Raw genomic sequence first — 24,536 nt, forward strand, 5'->3', positions numbered from 1 at the left:
ATAGGTGAAAAAATTCATTCACCAAAATGAATTTTATTTTGATCCCTCAGTTGAGAATTTTCAAAATTCATGTTAATTTTCATTCATTGAAAATGAAAATTTTAAGCTCTGTTCAGTATACAAGACTCTAGGGTCATGAGACATCAACCATGCTCGGGGTTGGATTATTAAAGCGACGAGTGCCAAGCACGCTTTTGGCAGTGTGTGGCAGCGAGCAATGCCAAAGCACAGAGAATGATTGCAAGAATGCCGGATAGCAACTCTGAAAAACATGTCCGGATGGTACAAAACAAGTTGGAATACAGTGGATAAGGTGGGTAGATCATGTCGAGATTGGTTTGGCGAGAGACTTGCCAAGGTTGGAGAGAAGCAGCAGCGATCCCAAATTTGTAGCGTAGAATTGATGACTCTGTCTTATCTATGTATTACATGGATGTTGTTTAAGACCTTTGCATATTGTAATTTCTCAATTTTTCTACGTATGAATGACTCACTGGGCTATGATTCAGTGGTTTATATTTTTTCATCTTATTGTGATTTCTCACTTGTTTTCGATCTGTGTGTACTTGCTATGAATTACAATTCAGCTTAGATCATATCATAAAGCAATCATATATTTGTATAATTTGTTCAATTGGGTTTTCTCAGGAGTACTTCTACTGCTTGATTGATCCGGGTTACGCATTTCATTTAGTACTTGCCCCCAATAGGGCTAATTCGTCTATAATTCAAGCGAAAAAAAAATTTCCGAGAAGAGGAAAAACGTTCTTCCAATAATGATAAAATATGTACAATTTTTCATGTTTCATGAGTCTGCTTGTTTGCTCGTTCCCTTTATTCTCATGCCACTGCAACAACAACCACAGCACTCACTGGTGGGTGCTTCGCTTCGGTGTGGAATACTGGATGATATTTCATTTTACTTCTCACACTTCGGTGCGACTTTCGCCTTTTCACCACGCCGCCGCCGTTGCCAACACCCGTAATCACAGTTAATTAAACTACCCACTTTTACGCGCTCTTTTAATTACGCTATATAGGAAATATTACTTAACATTTCATTTTTCAATTAATACTCATTTTTTACTTTTTTTGTTACAGAAGCAGCGACAGAAGCATGGTCAACTGCGAGCAACGGTGGCGTCCGGTTTCTTCTCCAGAGCGTCCGAGACATCCGTGTTCAACCTCAAAACGAGCTACCGAATGATTGAAATGATATTGGCTTTATCTGATGGGATGCTTTGTTTGGAAAAGAAAATTAATTTCGTAGGAGTTTTTTTTATGAAGCTATGCCAGATCGAATCTATATCGTTGAATATCACTAGGTAGGTAGATTTAGAATACTAGATTGAATACCTTGTTCTGAGGGCACGAATGTTGCTCAATTCAGTTAACAAATTCTTGCGTAACAATTCATCTTCAAAGGAGACAAACGAACAACTAAGTCATATACTGCCACTCACAACAGATTACTATTGTGATTATTGATCTTATAAAAATACGACCTCAGTGCGCTAAAAACTTTCAATTTTCCTCAAAATCATGTGCGAAAATTTAGATCATTTCATCCCAGCCTAAGCGAGTAGATTACATTATATTCATTGCAGTCAAATCGAAGAATTAAAGAAGGAACAAGCTTTGTTTGATGATAGATACTTATTTACAGAAACATGGTTGATCGAATCAAACAGGCCTAGCTAATCGATGATCAATATTATTAGTCTCTCGTTTCGTTTGCGGTTTCATATTTATTTGCTATAATGTACACATAAATTACAAGAATCTTACTGCGAGTGAGAAGAAACAAACACATCTACACGATTCGACCTGGATTATGCGACTTAAGCTACTAAATTACACAGGCTACTGAGACCGGAGGAACATCCTCGAATCGAATAAATTATCTAGCTGGTAAATATAAAAAAGACAAAAATTCTCTTTCATCAAAATAACATTTAAACAATAGGATAAAACTATCAACACTGGGCATCACTCACTCGGCTACTCTCATTACACGTTCGCCTTTCACATGATTAGGAATTACAACAGTTCTAGTTAACTTTACACGTAAGTATAGTACTGAATCTAGCAGCGGTGCCAGTAGTGTGCACCCTACGCTGATGCACGCATTTCACTGGGAGGAGGGTTTCAAGTCTTATCGGAGGCAATCGATTGCAGCAGTCTGCCGTAGGTGGTGAGATTGATGAGGGTTTTGGTGGCGGCCTGCTGCTCGGCCGGCGTAGCAGGGCACGATCCAATGACGGCGCTCAACGAAGCTGGCGGCGGCCCTCGGGCACCACCACCACCACTGCCACCAGCGCCACCGAAGAACGGTGGTGGTGGCTCCGGATATTATTTGTGCGGACTGCCACCGCCGTCGTTGTGCATAATCTTCTTCTTGAGGATGTTCATGTCGTTGACGTTCTCCAGGAACGACTTGTGCGCGGACAGGACCTTAACCGTTTCGACGTCCTTCTTCAGCTCTTCCATGTCCCGCTTGAGCTTGGCCCGGCGGTTCTGGAACCAGGTTATCACCTGCGGGGGGAGAGGGTGAAGAGAAATAGCATTGGATTAGAGTACGGCAATAGTTTTTTTTGGATAAATTATAAATGAGATTAGAAATAAACCTTTTCACTAGACTGGGACCCAGAAAATTAAAAAAAAAGTTGCTAAAATATTTGGTTTAAACAATCAAAACATAGAAAAAACTCCTTAATTGATCGATAATAGTGGTTTACGCAACAAGGTGCGGAATGAAGATTTTTACAAAATTTTACCTCAAACTGCACACTGATGTTCATAGCCATGTTTAAGATAATCTGATCATAGCAGGTTATGCAGTTGTCACAATTTTTCAAGACTGCGTCCAGAAAGCATCAAGAAGTTGATCAAACCTGAAAACAGTGCTGTAATGGTTCATTACGCAACGCAAATCAGTGCTGTAATGAATCATTACAGCACTGCTAATTTGATGTGGGAAAGTAGGCTTTCATTCTGCAGCATTGGCGCTCGCGCTGCGACCTTCTACTCCGAAATCGCTCTGCACTCCTCGTCGGTCCATTCGTTCCTTCGATCCCGTTCCAAGTTACCAATATGGCGCCCCTGCCCGCGTCGCTAAAGGCTGCTTTTACTCCACTCCAGCATTCCTTAAGAGCTGCCACATCTAGCTCTCCCTCTGCCTCGACCTTATCCAGTCCAAGGGGTCGTGTTGGCTGCCTGGCAGAGATTTTTTAAGCCCGCCCACTTACGCGCCTTGATCTCTTTGCAGGCCCGGATTAAGGATTGTGGGCGTCCGGGGCCCGAGCGGATGTGGAGGCCCTTCTGAGAGATTTGCACAAATGTTTTTCCTTATTTTCGAACAGTACTTGAGCAATATGAAAAATAAATCTAATGGTAGCAACCAAAAAAGGTTTTTGTGGTGGCCCCTAAAATGTGGGGGCCCGGGGCCCTGGCTTCTCCGGCCTCCTTAGATCCTGGCTAAGATCCGGTCCTGTCTCTTTGTCCAGTGCCAGATTAGCCGCCCTGTAGGCCTCACTTCGCTCCATTCTACCCTTCGGTGCGAACTCTTTGCATCCTCCTTCTAGATATTAGGCATGATGCGCGGAGTTCGGCGATTACTTGCGACGTCAGTGTTACCCTCCAAGTAGCAGATGAATTTTAAATGTAAATGTAAATGTGAATAAGCAATGGCTCCACAAATGCCGGCTTATCGAAGCGTGAGGTCAGCCATCCTCGATGACGGTCAATGACCTTCGGCTGTGGCCGTCTTCCTCCGTGTTCCGCCCTGTATCGAGTCGTTAGATGGTCACTGTGCGTGTACGAGCTAGGATTTAGACCCGGGCTCCAGAAGGTCAGTCACGTCAATGATGGACTCTGCATCGTTCCTACTGTTCCTTTCTGACGGTTTGGTGAATTGCATCCTGCAGAACTTCCAGAGGTTTTCCTGGTATTTGTGAGTTTACCCTGGATTAATTCCAACATCTTTTCATGAGTTTCACTCAGTATGAGGTCGCGGAATTTGTGTTAGACTTTCTCTCGGAATTCCTCATGAGAATGAGGAGAATGAGGAATGATTTTTCGTGATTCCTTTTGGTGCTCTTCCAGGTATAGGCGCCAATTTAGGGGGGGCAAGCATGGTTTGCCCTCCCCCCCCCCCCATATTTGCCGATTCTTAAATTTTCCCATACAAAAAATCAGGAAAAACATGCTTTGCTAAACCCCCCCCCCCCCCCCTTCCCCCTTAATTTGACCAAGTTAACAGCCAATTGGTGCCCCTGCTTCTATGGATTTTCCCAAGAGTTCTTCCGGGGATTCCTCCTAGAGATTTGTTCGGGGTTAATTGCCACTTTTTAAACATGAGATATTCCTGGGATGCCTACCAGAGTTTATCCTTCATGAGCGTTCATGAGCGTTTTTCTAGCTAGAGATTATGACGGGAGATTCTCCTGGAAAATTTCTTAAAGGTTATCACAACATTTCTCTTGAAGTTTCATTTGAGACTTCTCTCGCAGTTTCTTCTTTTATAATATTCACTTCAGTGTTGCTCCCGGAAAACTCTAGACTTTTTAGAATGTACATATTCTAGGCTTTTTCTCAAGATGTGTTCAGGGGTTGCTGATATTTTTCAAAAAATTCTTAAAGATGTGACAGTGTTATGTTTTCTTGGAAATTAACTATGGCAAAATTAACATCGAAGCGTCAGATGAAAGCATAAAAATCAGATATTTTATTGCAACAGATTGGAAACCATTACCCCGAATCTCATGAAGTTCTTCCTGAGATTTATTTCAGAGGTTCTTCCAGGCTTCTCTATTTTTCTTAGGCTTCATTCTTGGAATACCTCCTAAGATAACCTAAAAAAGCCTAAAAGAACTGTAGGTTCAATCGCGGGAGGAACATAGGAGCATCGCTCCTGAAATCCTGAAAATGCTCAGGACGAAACTCCTGGAAGAACTTCTACGGAAATCTCGTAAATAACCCGAAAGAGTTGAAAAGCCCTTCCGGAAATCCACTGAGAGAAATCTCTGTTCCATCAGATAAATTTATCTGGAAGGAATTCCTGGGTATGGTTTTGGTGCATACCGGGAATATTTTGTAAGAAATACACAGTGAAATTTTTTGTAGAAACTCTGAGAGGAGCTCTGGTTGAGATCCCACAAATAACTCTAGGAAATCCCTGAAGGTACTCCAGAATTCCAAGATAAATTTAAGAAAAAAATCTGGAAGAGCTAATCGGAAGAGTTCTACAAAAAAAAAACTGTGAAAGATTTTTAAGATAGAGTTGCGTTATCAATCTAGGGAGCAAGCAAATGCTTACCTTTGCAAGAGTTATTTAGGTCACAGGTTTTCTCCAGAGCTTGAGTTTATTAATATCCATCAGAATAGTCAGGATTATAGCGATAACGTTCGTTTTTCATATTTCCCAACATTCCATCGTTAGAAACTACGATTTCCGTAAATTTTTCATCAGAATCCTTTTACACCACCAGTGGCAACCTTTGGGGCTTGCTACTCAAAGCATGCAGTTTTTATTAATACAACTGCTTAAGTTTGATGCTCTTCTCCACTGACTGGACTGGATTGCAGTTCGCCAATTTGAACCCTCACAACGCACTGTCACTGTAGCACTGTAGTGTTCCTGATCTGCTCACAACTAACTCCCCGTTGTACTCGCGTGATGCTTAACCCTTATGTGGCCGACAGGGTACCCGGGTACCCAGCGCCCATTTAAAAAGCACGGTGTAGAAAAAAGCAAAAAAGTTTGTCGGACACATAACGGTTAAGCCGAAGACCACTGTGGGGGCATCTTTTAAGTACGTCACACTTTCGGGAGGAAGGGATTTGGAAAGTGTGACAAGCAATGCATTAGGTATACAAAAACCCGTATGTTGATGGCAGGGGGGTCGAAAATTCCTAAATTTTGCGTGACGTACTAAATGGATGCCCCTATTTGCAGCACTGCTGGTAATCGGGAGTCACTGTTTGCAGCGCTGCCCGCGGATCAAGGTGGAACTATGTATGATGGTGTGAGTAAATTTTTATAGTAGCATCACAGACAAACCGACATGGCGAATTAAAGTGTTCAAATGTCACAGCGATGTACACTGTAAATGAAAAACAGATGGATATTGTGCTTATACTTGCACCCGCAGCAGCTGTTCTTGCAGCCGCTTTTTCCGGAAGTTCTGAGTTGGTGCTATTCGATACCCAAATCACCTGGAGACCAACCGGAATGAACTGAGTAAGGCAACAATCGTAGAAAGAACGAGCTTTTCATTCGCACCACCGCCGCAATATCTGTTGAAGTTACGGTTTATAACTTGGTTTATAACAAATCCGGAAATCAAAACAAAAACATAAACAGAGTAGCCAAATTTCAATGAGCAACGTGGTGTAGGGTGACCAGTTTGTCGAATTAACCCTTTTAAGGTGAATATAGAACAAAGCCACACCTTGAATTTTCAAAAGCACAAATCTGAAGAACCAAATATCCTATCGCGTGGAAAAGTTGATCGATTGGTTGCCGGCTGGTGGTGACCAATCGATCAAATTTTCATGGCGATCTGTCATATGGTTCCTCAGATTTGTGCTTTTGAAAATTCGAGGTGTGGCTCCGTTCTATAATCACCTTAAGCCGGATTTTTTCCAAGCGTTATTGTGGAACTTTTTCTACATGTTTCTGTTGTTTTGGTGCTCAATAGCATAAAAAGGGTAGAATATCATGCAAAACAGTTTTTCTTGATATCGTAGGTCATCCAAACTGTGCTTGAGTTTAGATCCTAAAGTATACGGGTGTAGCGGTAACTTCTTTCATTATACAAAGCTACGATTTGTAATCTATCATATCCAGTAAATCTTCTGAAAGTTAAATAGACAGTATCGGATCAGTCGGGATATCCTAGGTCATCTAAACTGTTCTTGAGTATAGATCCCAAATTCTACGGGTGTAATGGTCATTATACACAGCTACGATTTGTTATCTATCCATGTCCAGTAAGTCTTCTGAAAGCTCAATAGACAGTATAAGATCAGTCGGGATATCCTAGGACATGTAAACTGTTCTTGAGTATAGATCCCAAAGTTTACGAGTGTAACGGTAACTTCTTTCATTATGCAAAGCTACGATTTGTAATCTATCGTATCCAGTTAGTCTTCTGAAAGTTCGATAGACAGTATCAAATCAGTCGGGATATCCTAGTTCATCCAAACTGTTCTTGAGTTTAGGTCCAAAAGTCTACTGATATAACGGTAACTTTTTTTCATTAGACAAAGCTACGATTTAAAAACTGCAGAACCTGGGAAGGTCGTGGGGTTTATAAATTCTATTGTACTTGACTGGGAGACGGCGCGTCGCGGCAGAAGCTGATTACTTGACACATGGTAATTAGCTATAGCTAGATACGAATATAAAAAAGGGACATGCCACAAAAGTTCAGTTTTGGCTATATAGAGTTAGGATGCATAATCTATTATACTTGCTGGAGCTCACAGAATACAACCAGAGACTGCAACATAGCAAAATTATCAAAAAAAATATTGTTACTATCTGAAACGCAATCGCCTCATGTCACAGTGGTTGTTTTTATCAACTAAGCTTAATAATAGTAAGGAGGTCCATAATATCACAAAAATATATAACACAGCTTATTGTTTCTCCAACTACTTTTGTAAGTACAGTGGATTATGTAACACTACATAACGTAGTGGCAAAAACTATTATCACAAGTGTAGACCTGAAGCTATGGTCTCCGGAGTAGTGTTGTTGATCTGGAATATCTCAAAACCTGAGACCAAAACTGTCTTGAAATAACTTATGATATGCCAGGGCGATTACAGATTACAGTTTAAAGTTTATTGTCAGAATAACTACTGTTTCTTTCAAGAGCTAAACTTCAAGATAGTTTGGACGACTCTCAATGTCCCAAAAGATCATAGTAATTTATAGTAGTCCAGTCACCACGATTGATTTTGCATCGTTACTCGGATACAGAGTTACGCAGATATAGCTGATGTTACGAGGGTAGACCTGAGATTCTGAACTCCAAGATAGTTTGGCTGACCTGGAACATTCCCATAGTGTCTCTAAATGATATTTGGGATTTCAAGAGCTTCACAGATCTCAGCAGATTATGCTATGCTATTATTTATGGAGAAAACACATATTTTTTTCTTGAATCTTTGAATTACTTCATTATAGAACAGTTTGGACAATCCTGAATGTCGCAAACTTGGACGCAAAGGTTTGTAATAAGTAGACTTCAGATTACTCTAGTAACTGCGGTTGATTATGCAACGTTACTCAGTATAACAGATATGGCTCTTGTTACGAGTGTAGACCTGAAGTTCTGAACTCCAAGGTAGTTTGGCTGCCCAGGAATATCCCTATAGATTCTATAAATGACATTGTAGATGTCAAGAGCTTCACGGATCACAGTATGTTATGCAATGCTATTATTTGTGGCCAAAATACATGAAATTATTCTTGTACATTTGAAGGACTTCACTATAGGACTGTTTGGAACACCTTAAACATCCCATAATATAAAACACCTTTTGTCATTCTTGACAAAGGTTAAAAGAATACATATAAATGTAACCCACTTCCAAGTTCAGCTTTTAGATCATCTGGTATGTCAATTATTTAGTTTTTCCAAATTTCATGGTGTTCAGGATGTTCTAGGTTGTCAATCAAGCCTCAAATACAAATATACCCATTTTTCCCTAAAAGAGGACTCAATTTGCAACAACTTTGCCGAAGACAGTATTCTGTTTTATCGAATGGGTGAATTTATACAGCCGTTTGTATGTTGGGGTCATATATAGCCCCTCTGAATCCAAAGGGTTAAAAGTTTACCCTGGTTATTCGAGAACAGTCGGTGCCGAATTAGCGGGGTAATGCGGTAATATGGCTACTGTACGGCCAATGTAGAACATATCAGCTTTTTAATAGCTCTGTATCAGCACGCAATGCGAAAAAGTTCTTTGTTTCTACTTGTTCTTTGAACGAACCCTGATACACAGTCCAAATCAATGATTATACATTTTATTGACAGATCGGAATACGCTCAATTAGATCTAGGCGAAGGATGGAAAAATTACCCGGTAATGAATATTATTGGATGCCCTATGAACGTCGAGATCTTAGAATTAGTCTGGATTGCATTGTTCTGTGTACATTTGTGGTGTTACTTTTTATAGTAGCTACGAAAGATCAAGCTCATCCCGCCACCTTCCACCCATTCTTCAATCCAATCCAATAGACCCGTAGCAAAACGAAAAACTAAAAATCAAAAAGAAACCTACTTTCACGGCGAACCCGCCTCCCGGAAGCCAATGTTCTCGAGAAAGGTTTTGTGGGCCGAGAGCACCTCGACGGCGTTCACATCCTTCTTCAGTTCTTCCAGATCGCGCTTCTGTTTGGCACGCCGATTCTGGAACCAGGTTATCACCTATATTGGCAAGAGAAAGGAAAAGGGGGAAAAAGGGGAAAAACGGATGAGCGACCGAGGAATATCAATCAACTAGAGCGGTGTGTTTGTGGGTTTGCGTGTCTGTGTGAGCGTGTCTGTATGAGCGTGTGTGTGGGTGTATGTGGGTTCACGAAGGAGTTCAAATGTGCGCCTCTAAGCTGCGAGTTGTTCCACCGGAGATCCCACAAAACCTTTCAAGAGGAAATCGGGCTCGAGTTTTTCGAAAACTTCAAACTGTTTGAGAAGAAGGGCCAACGTACCTGAGCATTGGATAAACCGAGGGCCGCCGCGATCTCGTCCCGATCCGATGGCGACAGGTATTTTTGGTAGAGGAATCGCTTCTCCAGTTCGAAGATCTGGTGGTTGGTGAAGGCCGTCCGGGATTTCCTTTTCTTCTTTGGTTGGGGTCGGTTGGCAAATAGGTTCAAATGCGATTGTTCTGTAATTATACAAACAAACAAACATGGGAGATGAGGATGTGTGCTCGGGTGCTTGCGAGTGAGGGTACGAGATGAACAACTTGTTAATTGGCTTGCTAAAATGAGAGAACAAAGAAGCCGCCCAACGCTTTAGGTTAGCGGCGGCTGCTTCTGGTGCTGCTGTAAATTCATAAATTTTATTGTGATTTAACTTTCTTTATGTTATTTTATTTGGCTTCGAAAAATAAGAACATGGAATGCATAGGAGACAGAGATCGGCAGGTCCGATGATATAATTTTACCTTCGTTTCGGCAGATTTTGGTAGAGGTGAGGGTTGAAGACAAAAGGTCATAAAATGTCAGACGCCGGAAGACGGTTACCGGCATCACAAGGCGTAAAATGGATAAATTAACACTAATTCATATCTTCCACTGATGAGCGTAACCTTTTTTGGGATGTTTAGTATTAAGTGGGAACTAAACATCGTACTGCTGAAAAACTGTCTGGTTTGAAATGCCAATATTTTCGCTTGGCTTGGTAAGGCCGATGATAAATTTTCATAAACTTAACCAATTTACGATCATGTCGTAAATTAAGCTTATTTAGTTTAATTAAAAAATCTTACATTTGTACCACAGAGCTTCACTCGTTTTGGGTAGTTTCAGATTTTATTCAAGAAGGCAACACTACGCAGAGGACTGAGAACTTTGAACAGAGGAAAACTACATTTGAATTTTAAATCATTGAATGTTATTATACATATATTTTTTTTTCATCCATCGCGATGTAACAAAGTGGAGCATCATCAGCAGAGCTTGAAGTATAATGACGCTTTCATTCATGAACATAATCAAGTATGTTGATTTATAAATATTTCACAGACAAACAAGCGCCTCACTCTGCCTATACTCTGCCTATACGTTTGCAGTTTTAGCGAAGGATCCAAGTATTATTCGTTGCTTTCACTACAAAACGTGACATCAATTTGTAGAAGTCATCAGCATAACATCGCGTACTCCATCATGGACTTCAACCATGATTTATGTAAATAAGCACTAATGTATTTTTTTCTGAGTAATTAACTAACACACGCAGGGCCGAATCTAAGGGGGGGCCAGAGGGGTCCGGGCCCCGGGCCCTCACATTTTAGGGGTCCCCACAAGAATCTTTTTTGGTTGCTAGCATTAGATTTATTTTTCATATTGCTCAAGTACTGCTCGAAAATAAGGAAAAACAGTTTTGGTCATCTCTCCGAGGGGCCTCCACATCCGCTCGGGCCCCGGGCCCCCACAATCCTTACGTCGTGCAATTACCACAGAGAACAGACATTTTAGCTCGAACAAAAATACTTTGAAAACGTGTGTAAAGGATTTTAGTGTAGGGTATCGCGCCACTTGGGCGGTGGCTTCTATATTCGTCTGTTTTCCACTATAACTCAGTCAATTTTGAACCAATTGGCTTGAAATGTTGTACACGGGTAGATACTATACCTATCTCATCACATTCCAAAAGCTGTGTCAATTGATTTTGACTGAGTTATAGTGGAAAACAGACGAATATAGAAGCCACCGCCCAAGTGGCGTGATTCCCTACCTCGGCGTCACCAACGGAGACTGCCCGACATACAAATCCGATTTGACCACACGATGGCGGTGTTCATCGCTGAAATACACACTAGCACCACGCAACGGGAGTATAACGACATATTCTGATATGACCGTTACAAAATTTTACACAAGGTAGAAAACAAAGATGAACGTCTGTTCTCTGTGCTAGTATTTCGTCGGAGATAGAACAGCGCAGTAGCTACGTTTTTATCATGTATCTCTCTTTATCACTCATTCTCACCTGCCAAACTGACAGGCTCGTTAACTTACTGCTAATCGATTGCCGTTAGCAGGCTCCAATCAATATGAGTTCGTCTTTTACGAAAGCCGCATAATTGCAAAATTTGACAAAATGATCCTTATTTTTTCTCTCGTAGCCAACAGCGGCCACGAATGATGCAGGAACCGGCAAAGGATGTATTAAATTAAACGATAACATATTAGACATCTTCTGTGTTCTTATCCGTTAACCGCCACAAAAAGGTCTTTGGCGGTCTCCCTTTCTTCCTTATAAAAGAGCAATAAAATTATGAAAATTATAAAAATGATTTCTTCTTCCCGGCTTCCCCTCAGAAAACACAACAAAGCCAATTGACAGCTCACAGCAGACGTATTCCACCGAGCGGCGAGCTGCCGCTCTTACTTTTATGCAAATACGCCACAACAACAACAACCGAAAGGATTCAGAGAGGCCGCGCGATTTTTTAATCTCTCCCAGCGCAAATTGGCCGCAAAGTGAGAGGCGACTAATTCGCCTTGACGGAGGCTCTCTGAGAGAATTGCGCTGTGCGTGAAAACAATTTTTTTTAACATGGGAAAGGATAGGAGCTGCATTTTCAAATGCTTCTAATTCTTTATAGAAATTTTTTTAAGCAAAACGTTCTTAATGTTATCGAATGAGATTTTGATACGCTATATTATAGACATAACATTGTGATTTAAAAACTTTTTGTCTAAAACCAGTTAAAGTGTAGCTAATTGAAAGTATATTGCAAAACATTAACTTTTTCTTCATTCTGAAGTCCCTAAAATATTTTAGAAGCATTTGAAAATGCAGCTCCTATCCTTTCCCATGTTAAAAAAAATTGTTTTCACGCACAGCGCAATTCTCTCAAAGAGTTCCGTCAAGGCGAATTAGCCCAGCAGTCGAAATCGTCACTTCTGAGAAATGGCTCCCTGATGGGGCCCTGTGCGCGGCAGCAGCGGCGGCTAAATGATGCGAATAACTGCCGCCACCATTTGAAGAAGACTGCTTTGATCTGTCAATGACGCTTTGATGACAGCGCGCGGCCCGGCAGGGTTGCTAGTCAGTATTTGCATAGATATGCCGCTGGTATGGGGGGGATAAGGAATGGCTTTGTGGCCGGTTGCCAGCGTGGTTGATGTTTGATGATGGCCTCTAATTGGCTTCCAGAACCGTCAACCAGTTGGTCAGGCAGTAGTGGTAACAACGCTTCTGATGTTTGGAATTAGTGGATTTGATTCGGATGGGTTCGCTTCCGCGAACATCGCGAAAGCATTGCGCAAACAGTGGAGACGTTTTATGACTGCGCTAATTAGTTTCTGGAACTTGCGACTTGACTTAGTCCAGGAAGTCTTGGGATTATTAAGAGACATGGATGATCATTAGGATAGTGTTAATTAGGATTAAATTATTTTGCAGCAACATGATAATCTTCTATTCCCGCTTGTTATCTTAAGGGTAATATTCGACAAAATTAAGCGTTAGAACGACTATTGTACCTCAGAATAGCTAATCAAAGTCCTGACAAACGCGACAAAAATTGTTCTAGACTTCACTACTCCTATCCACACTTTTTTAAAGAAGCTTTTTTGATACAAATAACCGGGCTCATAGCCCTGGTATTAACCAACGCAATGGTGGCTTGGCTTAAGCAGTGAATATGAAATGCTACCCCGTGGAAGCTACTCGAAAACTAGCCTATGCAAAGAAATATGATTCCAGACGGAAAAAGCAATTCACAAACACAGTAGTTAACACAAGCGAGTAATTGAACGTAAGTACACACAACTATATCAACATCAACCGAAATAGTCTGTCAGAGTGTTTCATGCTCGTGGCTCCGATTCCGCTCCATTATCGACCACATCGTGCGCTGTTGGTCTTGGTAGCCTCCCAACTGTCACATCAAAGTCACCGAGTTGTCACTGTCAGGGCTGAGCTGAGGAGTACCGCACCCTCCGAGCACCCTTTGTTTCGTTAGTGGTTAAGGATTGCCGAGCTGGCCTGCTAGTTGCACTCGTTAGTAATCGATCGAAGTGCCGGTAATGGAGAGTCTGCTTTCACAGACTGTAGACACCTAACCGTACGCGCTCGCAACACTAATGAGTATTCCCAACAAACAATCGGTTTTAGTGATTGGGTGTGCCACCGCCGCCATTACGCCATTCCGGACGGTGTCATTTATCATTTCAGTTTCGCCGGCGAGTCGTGCTACCGTTGCGTTTGTTCATAATTGATTAATTAGAGTAGATATTAATGGTGATTGATTAGGGCTAGGTGGGGTTCCGTTCCGTACTGAGCGACACACCTCGAAACAGTCGGTACACGATTCTAGAGTCGACATTTCATCCCGACAACCTAGTAGAACAATGCTAAGTGAATGTCGACTGTTGGGACGCGCACTGTAACGTACCTGGTGGAACGCGTGGGTTGGCTTTGTCACGCTGGCGTAATTACGATGCTCACGCTCCAGGGGTCTAATTACACATCCTGCGGCGGAATCGATTAAAGCAAGCTCAGCTGCGGAATCCGAGACACGAGCATAAAATATGACATTACACACTCCACGTCGACCGGCGGCTTTCAAGTTAACCAACACACAATCAGCGCCGCCGCGCAAAACCTACACAAGTTTGTCAATTATGATGCGTTGTTGGTGGCGGTGTGCAGTTCGTTTTCAAACCCTTTCTTCTACCGACGACGACGGCGTGAACCGTCCCTGGAAGGGGGAACCAAGCGGAAAGAGGTGCGGGAAGAAAATATCGAGAGCGCCATCTCGCGTGGGGCGTGGCAATGCTTACACCCCATGCGCATGAGTGGGATCCACTGCTCTCTCGCGCGTGCACTCACACGCTCACCCGCTGTAGGTATGCTTGTTCTGCACGCGCTAACACCGCCGCCGCCGCCTAGCCCGGAAAGGGAGAAAAAGCCAACACAAACGGAACATCGCATCAAGACAGCTCCGCAGATCAAAGACAGCCGCGCGACCGTGCCCGAAGAACCGTGCCCCTCTCTCTTTCCAACGGTTGTTGGTAGGGTCGGTTCGGTAGGGTAGACAGAGCATGGAGTCCAGTTGTTATATTTTTCAATTGAGTTGTCCAAAAAATATCTCACGAAACCTAATGCAAGCCTATCCATATACGTGAGAACAAAAGATGTTTACAAAGTTCTTACAGATAGATTAACACGGGAAATCTGAACACAAACCACTACCACACAGGAATTTGGATTGGTCAATAAGCTATTTTACGAGACGTTCTACCGGTGGGCCGCTCATTGTTAGTGTTTACATTTGATATTTTTGTTTTCGCGAAAAGTAGCATAACATGTGGTGAGCGCTAATCAGATTTTTGCTGGCAGAGATGTTTCGGTTTCTAATGCGGCATGTATGAATCCCCCGAGCTGTATGATGTCACTAGTAGATGAAAAAACATCCCCACGGTCTACGGATATTAATTATAGTGAGCGGTTTGACGCATTTTTGCAGATAAATGAACCCCGTTTATTGGATGGGCCCGTATCACATGTTATGCTAACGAAAATGTAAATAAATGGGCCCACCGGTTGGACTTCAAAGCTGGTAAACATTAAAAAAACAGCTGATTTGAAACGTCTCATAAAATGCCTTATTCACGCTGTTCCACACTGTCCACACGCAATGTTTACTTTGCGCGCTGATGGTGGCCCCGGCTCGGACGGACCTACACAAACTTGCGGGACTCGTCTTCGACTCACTGAACCACATCCATCGCTGCTGTGACATCGCCCGGTTAGTCATGGAGAAACCAACACATGAAAAGTGTTTGTTTTCGGAATGGTCGCGGATGGTTTCTTATGTCGAACTCGTTTTTGTTCGGCAACAGTCTAGGTTTGCTTTAGTGGCAACCTAACTGCTGTCAACATGATTTTAATTCGACAAACGGCTCGCCCTGCACTGCATTATTGGCTATAGAAATTTGGCAACACTATTTTTGTTTTTGTTTTGGTATTTAAATTTGTTATTGAAAGTAGCTTGAATTTCTGTGACATTTGAACATTTTTAACCGTAGTGTGGCCAGCAAAAAAAACACCCGTAAAATGCCGGCCTATGAAAATGACAGTTCAGCGTTTGCGCCTTTGTTCGGCAGTTGTAAACAGTGGCATACACGGACATGTCAACTGAAAAGGCCTACACGCTCGCGTCAGAATACCCATTTTTTCATTGCTATCTCTGTCGCTCTTCAAGAGGCCCCATTTAAAAATACCCATTTTCAAGTTGGGCGGCCCAACTCATAAATGGGTATTTTTAAATGGAGCCTCTTGAAGAGCGACAGAGATAGCGATGAAAAAATGGGTATTCTGACGCGAGCGTGTATGCAGGCAAATCAATAAACAAACCACAAAATGACAAAAGCCTTCGGGCGATGGCAGCACAGTTCAGTTACCTATCAGCAAAAAAAAAAAAAAAAACATTCGCTCGCTGCAATTAGACGTGTTGCAATGAGCGAACGGCAGCAGTAGTCAGTTATCGAGCTGAAGCTGTAGTGGCAAAGGATTCAAAACAAAGAAAGATCTCGATCTGGATGGTTGCCATAATGTGGCATTGATGACTGCAATCCTGGCGTTTCCTATCAGGTTGAAGGCAATAATGTCCGGGGTACCCGAGCAAGAACGAATAACTGAAACATAACTGCAGCATACCAAAGTCAGGTATCATACCAAGACGAGGTATTGGTCGGTTACCCAGGTATTGAAAATAGCTTTCTTTCTTACCATACCTGATGTCATTATTCACGTGTTATGTTCAGAATACACACCAGTTATTATTTTAGGTATTTTACCTCTTATGCAGGGCTTCTTAATACCTCATTCAGGCTGTAGGTATTCAGGTTTCCATACCTGAGTTTGTCATTCTTCAGCTATTTTCTCCTGCTCGGGTTAGGCTACTTCCCAGACATATCTAAGATTCAGACTAAGGCCCGAATTACCTCTGCTGTACAATGTACATACATTGTAGTCGTCTCCATCCTACTCGGTCCGTGACTGGGTGTCTCCAGTTCCGCACTCTATGAAGAGTCCGCAGATCGTCCTCCACTTGATCGACCCAGACTAGCTCGCTGCCCACCACGTTTTATTGTACCGGTCGGATAACTCTCGAGAACCATTTTAGTCGGGTTGCTATCTGACATCCTGATGACGTGACCCGCCCATCGGTGTATACAATGGTTGGTTCTCTCAGCAGCTGAAGCAGCTCGTGGTTCATTCGTCTTCTTCAAGTCCCATCTTGCTTCTGCACTTCAACGCAGATGGTACACTTTCCGTTCGAAAACTCCAAGGACGCGTTGGTCTTCTGCACGTAGAATCTTTGCTTCGTGCCCTTGGAGGACTACCGATCTAATCAACGTTTTGTACATATATAGTTAACTTCGTGTGACAGCGAACTTTGTTCGATCGTAATGTTCTTTGGAGTCAAAGTTAGCTAGATTTCCTGCCACAATGCGTCTCTGAATTTCTCTGCTGGTGTCGTTATCGGTGGTCACCAGTGAGCCCAAGTATACGAATTCAGACACCTCAAATTCATCACCATCGATAGACATTAGGAGTGGCGGGCGCGGTGATTCTTCCTTCAAACTTATTGCATTCACGTACTTTGTCTTCGACACAATCATGACTAATCCGATTCGCCTGGCCTCACTCTTTAATCGGATGTACGTTTCCGCCTTCGTCTCAAATTTACGAGCTATAATATCAATATCATCAGCGAAACCAAGCAGTTAAACGGAGTTCTCGAAAATCGTTTCACTCGTGTTTATTCCCGCCTCAGAGTGTCTCTGATATTCGAACTTCGCACATTACTCGATCCATCGTCGCCTTGATCAATCGTATCAGTTTATCCGGGAATCCGTACTCGTGCATAATCTGCCATAGCTGGTCTCGATCGATTGTATCATACGTCGATTTAGAATCGATGAACAAGTGATGTGTGGGTACGTTGTATTCGCGGCATTTCTACAACACCTGGTGTTGCTGCTAGAACCAAACCAAGTCTGAGTCTACGAGACTGATCCGAACTAGATTACAATCACGACGGAAGTGCCACAGCGATCTATTATTCGGTTGAACGTTGCGGATTATTAATATTGAGAGATAAACTTTCCAAAGGCGTCAAGATCGTTGGTTTCAAGGATGGCGTCGTCGTCCTAAAGATAACTTTTCATACCCTGGAAGAAGTGGAGATACTGACGGCGGAAACGTTCAGTATTATCGAGATTTGATTGAGCGCAGTCAAGCTACAATATCACATTATGAAGGTAGGAACAACGCTGGTCAGCAACGACAAAGCAGCGCATGGGAAACGGTCTCCAGCTAACCCTGCCTGATAGGGTCTTACTTGCGGGAAGGTCGAATCGTTGTACGCGCGGTATAAGTTCTTGATATTTGCTGTGCAGTTGGAAGCGGACAGGCGGGATGATGACCTAGCATGCCACCTTGAAGGATTTCCCAAAACGAGTCGACGATGTTCGTTGCTGCAGGCTACGCAGCTAACCTTGAGGGTGCGATGTGTATTATTAGAAATGCCTTGTTGGTGGTTTCGGAGAGACCAAGGGTTTGGCGACCATGAGAAGGTTGTTTGGTGGGTCGCATACTCATTTTTGGTCATTTCCCTCGTAAACTTTTGTCCATACATTTTTTTAAATTTGTATGAAGCGTAGACTTTGGCCAGAAACCCCCCCCCCCCCCCCTCCTTTCTAAGAGTCTACGTATCTTATGGACAGGTCGCCTTGCAGGCCGCTGTCCATAAAAGAAAAGACACTTGAGGGCGTAGCGTGGTTAAATTGTAGCGGGCGAAGCTAACAATAATCGTCACTGATAGCTGCAGCAGAAACAGCATGATGGCTAGTAGGCGTAGCCGAGCTGTGACCGGAGTAGGTTTGCTCAACCACTGAGACCAGACCCTAAACTAGTACCGTGTTTGGGTGCCAGTGCCAGTGAAAAAAAAATCAACAACCAACACGAATCGCAAGACCAACCTTGAAGAAGATAATGGTGTATCATAGACAGTGTTTCTAAATTGATTGATAGGCATCTGAACTACACGGGTTGTATTTAAGGTATGAACAGTTTGTTAGTTTTATCAAAGAAAGGCGTTACCATAACTTCCCAGAAATCCTAGTAGCCTCACCTGTAACTCTATTGCTGGAGAAAATGTAGGACCGTTTATAAACATCGGAGAACAAGTTTTGGTCAGCAAAACCCCTCTTTCCCCCTTGCAGACTTTTGTCTATGCAAAAAAAATGAAAATTTGTATGGAGCGTAAACTTTGGCTACACCAGCCCCTTCCCCCAAAATGTTCACGTGGTTTATGAACGGCCCCAGTTCTTGTAAATGGGGTTGTTTCCTGAGGATGATTATGAGTATTAAAAACCAATCATTGCATTGACGGAACAATTTACGTTGGAGATCCAACTTTCAGAGTTACGTATCTATTCATCTGCCAGGCACGTAATTCAACAACTTTTTTATGGCGATGTACAAATATTCAACTTATGGCTACCTCTACAATCAGAACATTTAAATATGGTGGTATCTGTTGTTTTTTTAGTTTAAACTATAATTGGTTCATAGTTCCCGGTAAAAATCGAAACGAAATCAATAGATACAATTTCGAGAAAGTGCTCTCGTTGGAGTAGCACTGTAGCTGTAACGTTATTTTTAATTGCTTTTGAAAGTATGTAACTTCCGTCAGCAGAGTGTTCTCAAAGCAGGAGTGTCCTATGCGTACTAAAACTGTAATAACTGCTTGTTGTTCAATAAAGCAGTCTCAGTCAAGCGTAATCGTAAATAAACGTTCCTCAAGATGCGGTGTCATATTTACAAGATTGACAAGCAACTTCTATGACCTGCTGAGACCTCCGCTGCTCTTTGTTTGCTCTTAGCTATTTGACAAACAAACTGTCAAACCACTTAGTGGCAATGTCTCTGTCAGGGAAGTTTAAAGCATCAATTAAGATGTCTATTGAAGTAAACCTTGTCATTTGAAATTGCTTCTCAGTTGGCAATTATCCGAATTATTTAGTAAGTTCTCCTCTAGACAAAAAAATATCACCAGCCGTTCACGCATAGCTCACGGCTTCTGAAGCAAATATTCGCACTTATAACTAATTATATTATCCGCGACTAATTCCTTGAGTTGTTTGTTTTGCCGGCATACCACCAGTTTAGTTGCTGCTGTGCGTGCCCTATCTACTCCGCGTCTATCGTTTGCTATAGTTCAGAAGGTTACCAGACTCCTTCAGTTCCAGATTCTAACCGGAACATGTGCGGACCTCCACGCCGTACCGCCCCGTGCAGATACTGGGTTCGGCACTTTTTGAAGTGGTCAACTTGCGTTGCTCAAAAGCGAAGGAAAGGAAGTACGCTTATTCTGTTCGTTTGAATGTTCGTTTGGCTCTCATGGGGGCACACGCGCCGCCGCGCCGACTCGCAACATCCACACTTCACGGTGCGCACAAAGCAAGCCAATAAAAACAAACATTCGAAAATTATTGATGAACGGGCAGTTGGAGTGATCGTAAAACTACCCAAGAAGCTCGTATTTATTAGTATTGATGAGTGATGCGCGCCTTCTGCAGTGAATCTGGATTTTCCTTCGGGTTTCACTCAATTCAACTGACCAATTGGTCAACTATGCAAATCTGTTATTCAAAAAGTACAATTACTGAATACAACAGCTATGAAGTCATGAACTTTGTAGTTTTATCACAATAAAAGCTAGAATTTGCAACTGAACTAATAGTTTATGAAACACTCTGAGTGAACTCGATATTATCTTGCAGCAGTATTAACAATGTCATTCATAAATTCAGAATCTTAAATGATAAGAAACACTTGCTACTGTTGTAGGAGGATTGATTCCGGAGCGGACCTGGTGTAATGGTTAGAACACATGACTATCACGCCGAGGACCTGGGATCGAATCCCACTCCCGACAAACTCACAAAATGTGAATTCTTCCTTCGGAAGGGAAGTAAAGCGTGGGTCCCGAGATGAACTAGCCTAGGGCTAAAAATCTCGTTAATACAGATAAAAAAAAAAGATTGATTCCGCAGATCAACAGATCTGAAGGCTGAAGAAGTCGTCATTGGTATCATCGTCATCATTGAAACTTTAAAAGCAGTTTTTTCCTTCAAAACACAATTGTTTGTTATGAAAATATGTTCACTGTATTCAGGATAAAGAATGAAACACAGTGAATACATTTTCATTGCAAACATTTATGTTTTGAACGAGAAAACTGCTTTCGAAATTTCAATGAAAACGATTATATCAATGACGACTTCTTCAACCTTATTTTCACACAACTGCAGCACTGCACTGTAGTACGTCGTGTGGAAACGAGGTCGTAAACGAAGCGAAACGCATTCCGAAAAATGGGAGGGATAAGTGAACGATTTTGACTCCTCGCTGTTTGCTTCCGCAGAGAACTGAGCCATAAATTAAATGTTTATTGTTTTTGGCCCAAGTGTTAGGTCTGTTTTATATGGTCATTTGTCAAAACACGATTCGCCTCAATTGCTGCTTAGGTTATTTATGTTCAATGGCCCATTTGGGCGACAAGTTCCGTTCAAAAATGTCTAATCGACCTCAAAAGCCATAAATTGTTATCACAATTACAAAACCACGGAGCACCATAACTTGCAATCTCCTTCCATTCCGTCGATTTCGAACATTCTCAAAGAGCCAGCACTTGTCCCTGAGAAGAACCCACTTCCATCAACGCAACAACGGCAGGCAGCTCTATCAAGCGCATCCATATTATATGCATTTTCATGTTCCACGCTCAATTACTCTCACATGTCCCGACGAAGCACACGCAGTAAAAATCGTTTAACACCCACTTTTTCTGTCATCGGACACCAGCACCAGCCCAGTCTCTTGGCCGCATCCCATTTGCCCTCTTTGCCATGCTACTTTGACACTCGATTCGTATATTTCCCAGGAGACTTAATTCATTTGCTTACACGGTTCAACTGTCAATGTGTGCCAAGAGAGAAGGAAATACAGAATAATTTACTAGCTCACTACGGCAACCACCCAAGCTGAAAGATTCTGGCCACAAGGATGAAGAAAGTTGAAAAAAAATCCAACATTCCTTGTCCCTGTCTTGCTTGGATCCAGTTTTGGGTAAACTTTTTTACCGTGCCAGTCAGATAGGAATTATCACAGAAATTTTCAAATAAATTCTCGACGAGATTTCAGTATTCCTCATAGAACTCCAGGAGGAATTTCCGGAAAAAAAAATCGAAGGAATCCTTGGGAAACTTTCAGAAAAAAAAAATCGAAGGCAGTCCTAAAGAGACTCCTGAAAAAATCGCCAAAGATGTTAAAAAAAATTACGGAACTCCTAGAAGAACTAATGAATAAACTCTCGGACCAATGTTTTTCAACATTTTTGGAGAAATTCCCTTGGAAATTCTTGGAAGCATTTCGGAAGAAACTCCTTGAGGAATAGTCAAGGACAATCACGGAGGAATTCTAAGCGAAAGAAAAATGTGAATATGAAAACCATTCACAAAGAATTCAGGGAGCAGTTTCCTAAAATAAGCTGAATTCTTTAATGTACTCCATATTTCATTCCTTCAGGAGTTTGTACAGGAATTCTTGGTTCAATTCTTTGAAGTTGAAGAAATTCCCGGAGGAATTCGTTAAGATACTGCTAGAACAACACCCGAAGAAACTCCTTCAGCATTTCCTCAGTATTGTCTGTAAGGTATCATAAACATTGTCTACAGGATTGTTTGGACTGAACAACTAGAGGAACTCCTGAAACAATTTTCAACTGAACTCCTGGAAGAATTTCCAAAGCAACTTCAGAGAGAATTCCCTAAAGGAACTCCTGGAGGATTTCCCTAAAGGAACTCCTAGAGGAGTTCCGTAAGGAAGTCTATGAGAGATTGGGAAGAATTCCCCATAATACGCTATTATTATTTTTAAAGGGATTCTTTGAGGAATCCTTGAAGGATTTCCTGAAAAAAATCCCAAATTTCCGAAATCGTTCCTGGAAAAACTCTTAAAGGAACTTCGGAACACAAAAAATCGAAACAGCTCTAGGGATTTTTTTCGATGGAACTCATGGAGATATCCTGGTGGGAACTCCAAAGATAATTCTAAAAGAAACAGATTTTTCCAATAAAATTCCTGAAGAAATTCCCAATGTAACTTTATTTCATTAAAACTCCTGAAACAATCCCCAATGAAACTCTTGGAGGAATTCTCGCGAGAACTACTGGAGAAGTTTTCAAAGATACTCCTGGATGATGTCTTGAAGGAACTCATTTTGGAACTTCCCCCGAGATTTTTTCGGGAATTCATTCCGCAATTCCTATAGATTTGTTTATGGGAATTACTCTAGAATATTATCTAAAAAATTTCTGATTTTCATCGCAATTTTTTGAAGAAGTTGACAAAGAAGTGTCCGATGTAATAATCAAATAGATTGCGTAAGAAATTTCCCTAAAATAATTTCTGAAAGAATTGCCACTAATCTTTCGAGAAGGAAATGCTGAAGTAATTTAGAAAAGGAATTGCATGAGAAGGTTTGCAAAGGAATTGCCGAAGGAGCTTCCAGAAATTTCTGAAAAATTCTAGAAGAATCTACAGAAAAGTTTCCAAAGAGATTGCATAAAATTCTTAAAGTTATTGCCTAAAACCGTTCTAATGATATGTAATGAATTTACAAAAAAAAAAAGATAAATGAGTATTGCCACTTTCCTATCGCGTTGGAAGAATTTCCAAAGGTCTCACCAAACAGGGCCGAAATTCCAAACGATGTTGCCAAATAAATTTTCATACAAACTGCCAAAAGAGCCCTAAATAAAAGAATAGCTAAAAAAGAATGTCATAGCAATTTCCAAACAAATTCTCAAAGCAACCTAACAAATTTCCGAAGAAATTACCGATGTGATTTACAATCAAATACCGGAAAAAGCTTTTTATGAAATTACCGAAGAAGATCATGGCAAAATTGTCAAAGAAGTTTCCAAAGAAATGTCCAAACTAATTACCTAAAGAGCCTGAGAAATTCTTGAAGGAATTGTCGAAAGAATTAACCCAGGAATTGCTAAACAAATTTCCTAAAGAATACTTGCATGAAGAATTATAAAAGGAATTGTCAAAGCAATCACCTGAGAAATTTCCAGGCGAAACATCGAAGAAATAGATGATAAAACGCCCAAAGGAATTACAGAATGAGTTTCCAATGAAATGGTCTTCACAAAGTAAAAGATGAAGAAAATTTCAGAAAAAAATTCCAGGTTGTCTTCCGACCAATTCAGTTCATTTTTGGAATGTGACAAGCTTGTAATATACTCTAATCACAGTCAAAAAATCAACTTAATCGGTTGCAAGACAGCTAGGATATTACAGTGGACGTAAAGTGTGTGGCAGCGTAAACTCCAAAAATGTGCCCTGAGTTAAAAATCACGAATTAAAAAAATCCGAAAATATTGAAATAAACATAATTTCTCACAGAAATATCTGTTGAAATTCGTTTAAAAGTTTCCAAAGAAATTGTAGGAGGAATTTCCAAAGAAACTGGCGCAGGAAGTTGAAAAGATAATACTTGAGAAATTTTCCAAAACTATTTACGAAAAAAAAACATGAGAAAGTTTTCTAAAGAAAGTCTAAAAAAAATATTTCCAAAGCGTATCAATTGAACAGGAACAGTCGAATCCGTATGCAAAAGAATTATAGATGCAACTTTCAGAAACTACCTAAGAAATTTTCTTAATAATTTCCTGAGAAATCCCTCAAAGT

General features: G+C 41.5%; 1 protein-coding gene across 2 annotated transcripts in view; it reads right to left on the reverse strand.

The window, feature by feature from the left end:
* Positions 1–505: 505 nt before the first annotated feature.
* Positions 506–24,536, reverse strand: part of LOC109432222 (homeobox protein B-H2) — a 69,553-nt gene continuing 45,522 nt past the window's right edge. The window contains exons 2-4 of one of the 2 annotated variants that reach the window (XM_019708546.3): positions 9,731–9,909; positions 9,304–9,449; positions 2,396–2,535 (exon numbers count right to left, since the gene is read on the reverse strand). In XM_019708546.3, coding sequence (XP_019564091.1) covers positions 9,306–9,449; positions 9,731–9,909 — 323 coding nt within the window. In that variant the 3' untranslated portion in view covers positions 2,396–2,535; positions 9,304–9,305. Of the gene's footprint in view, positions 2,536–9,303; positions 9,450–9,730; positions 9,910–24,536 lie in introns of both variants that reach the window. The other variant, XM_019708545.3, reaches the window with a different exon arrangement.

Source organism: Aedes albopictus, chromosome 1 (assembly GCF_035046485.1).
Source record: "Aedes albopictus strain Foshan chromosome 1, AalbF5, whole genome shotgun sequence".
NCBI lineage: Eukaryota > Metazoa > Arthropoda > Insecta > Diptera > Culicidae > Aedes > Aedes albopictus.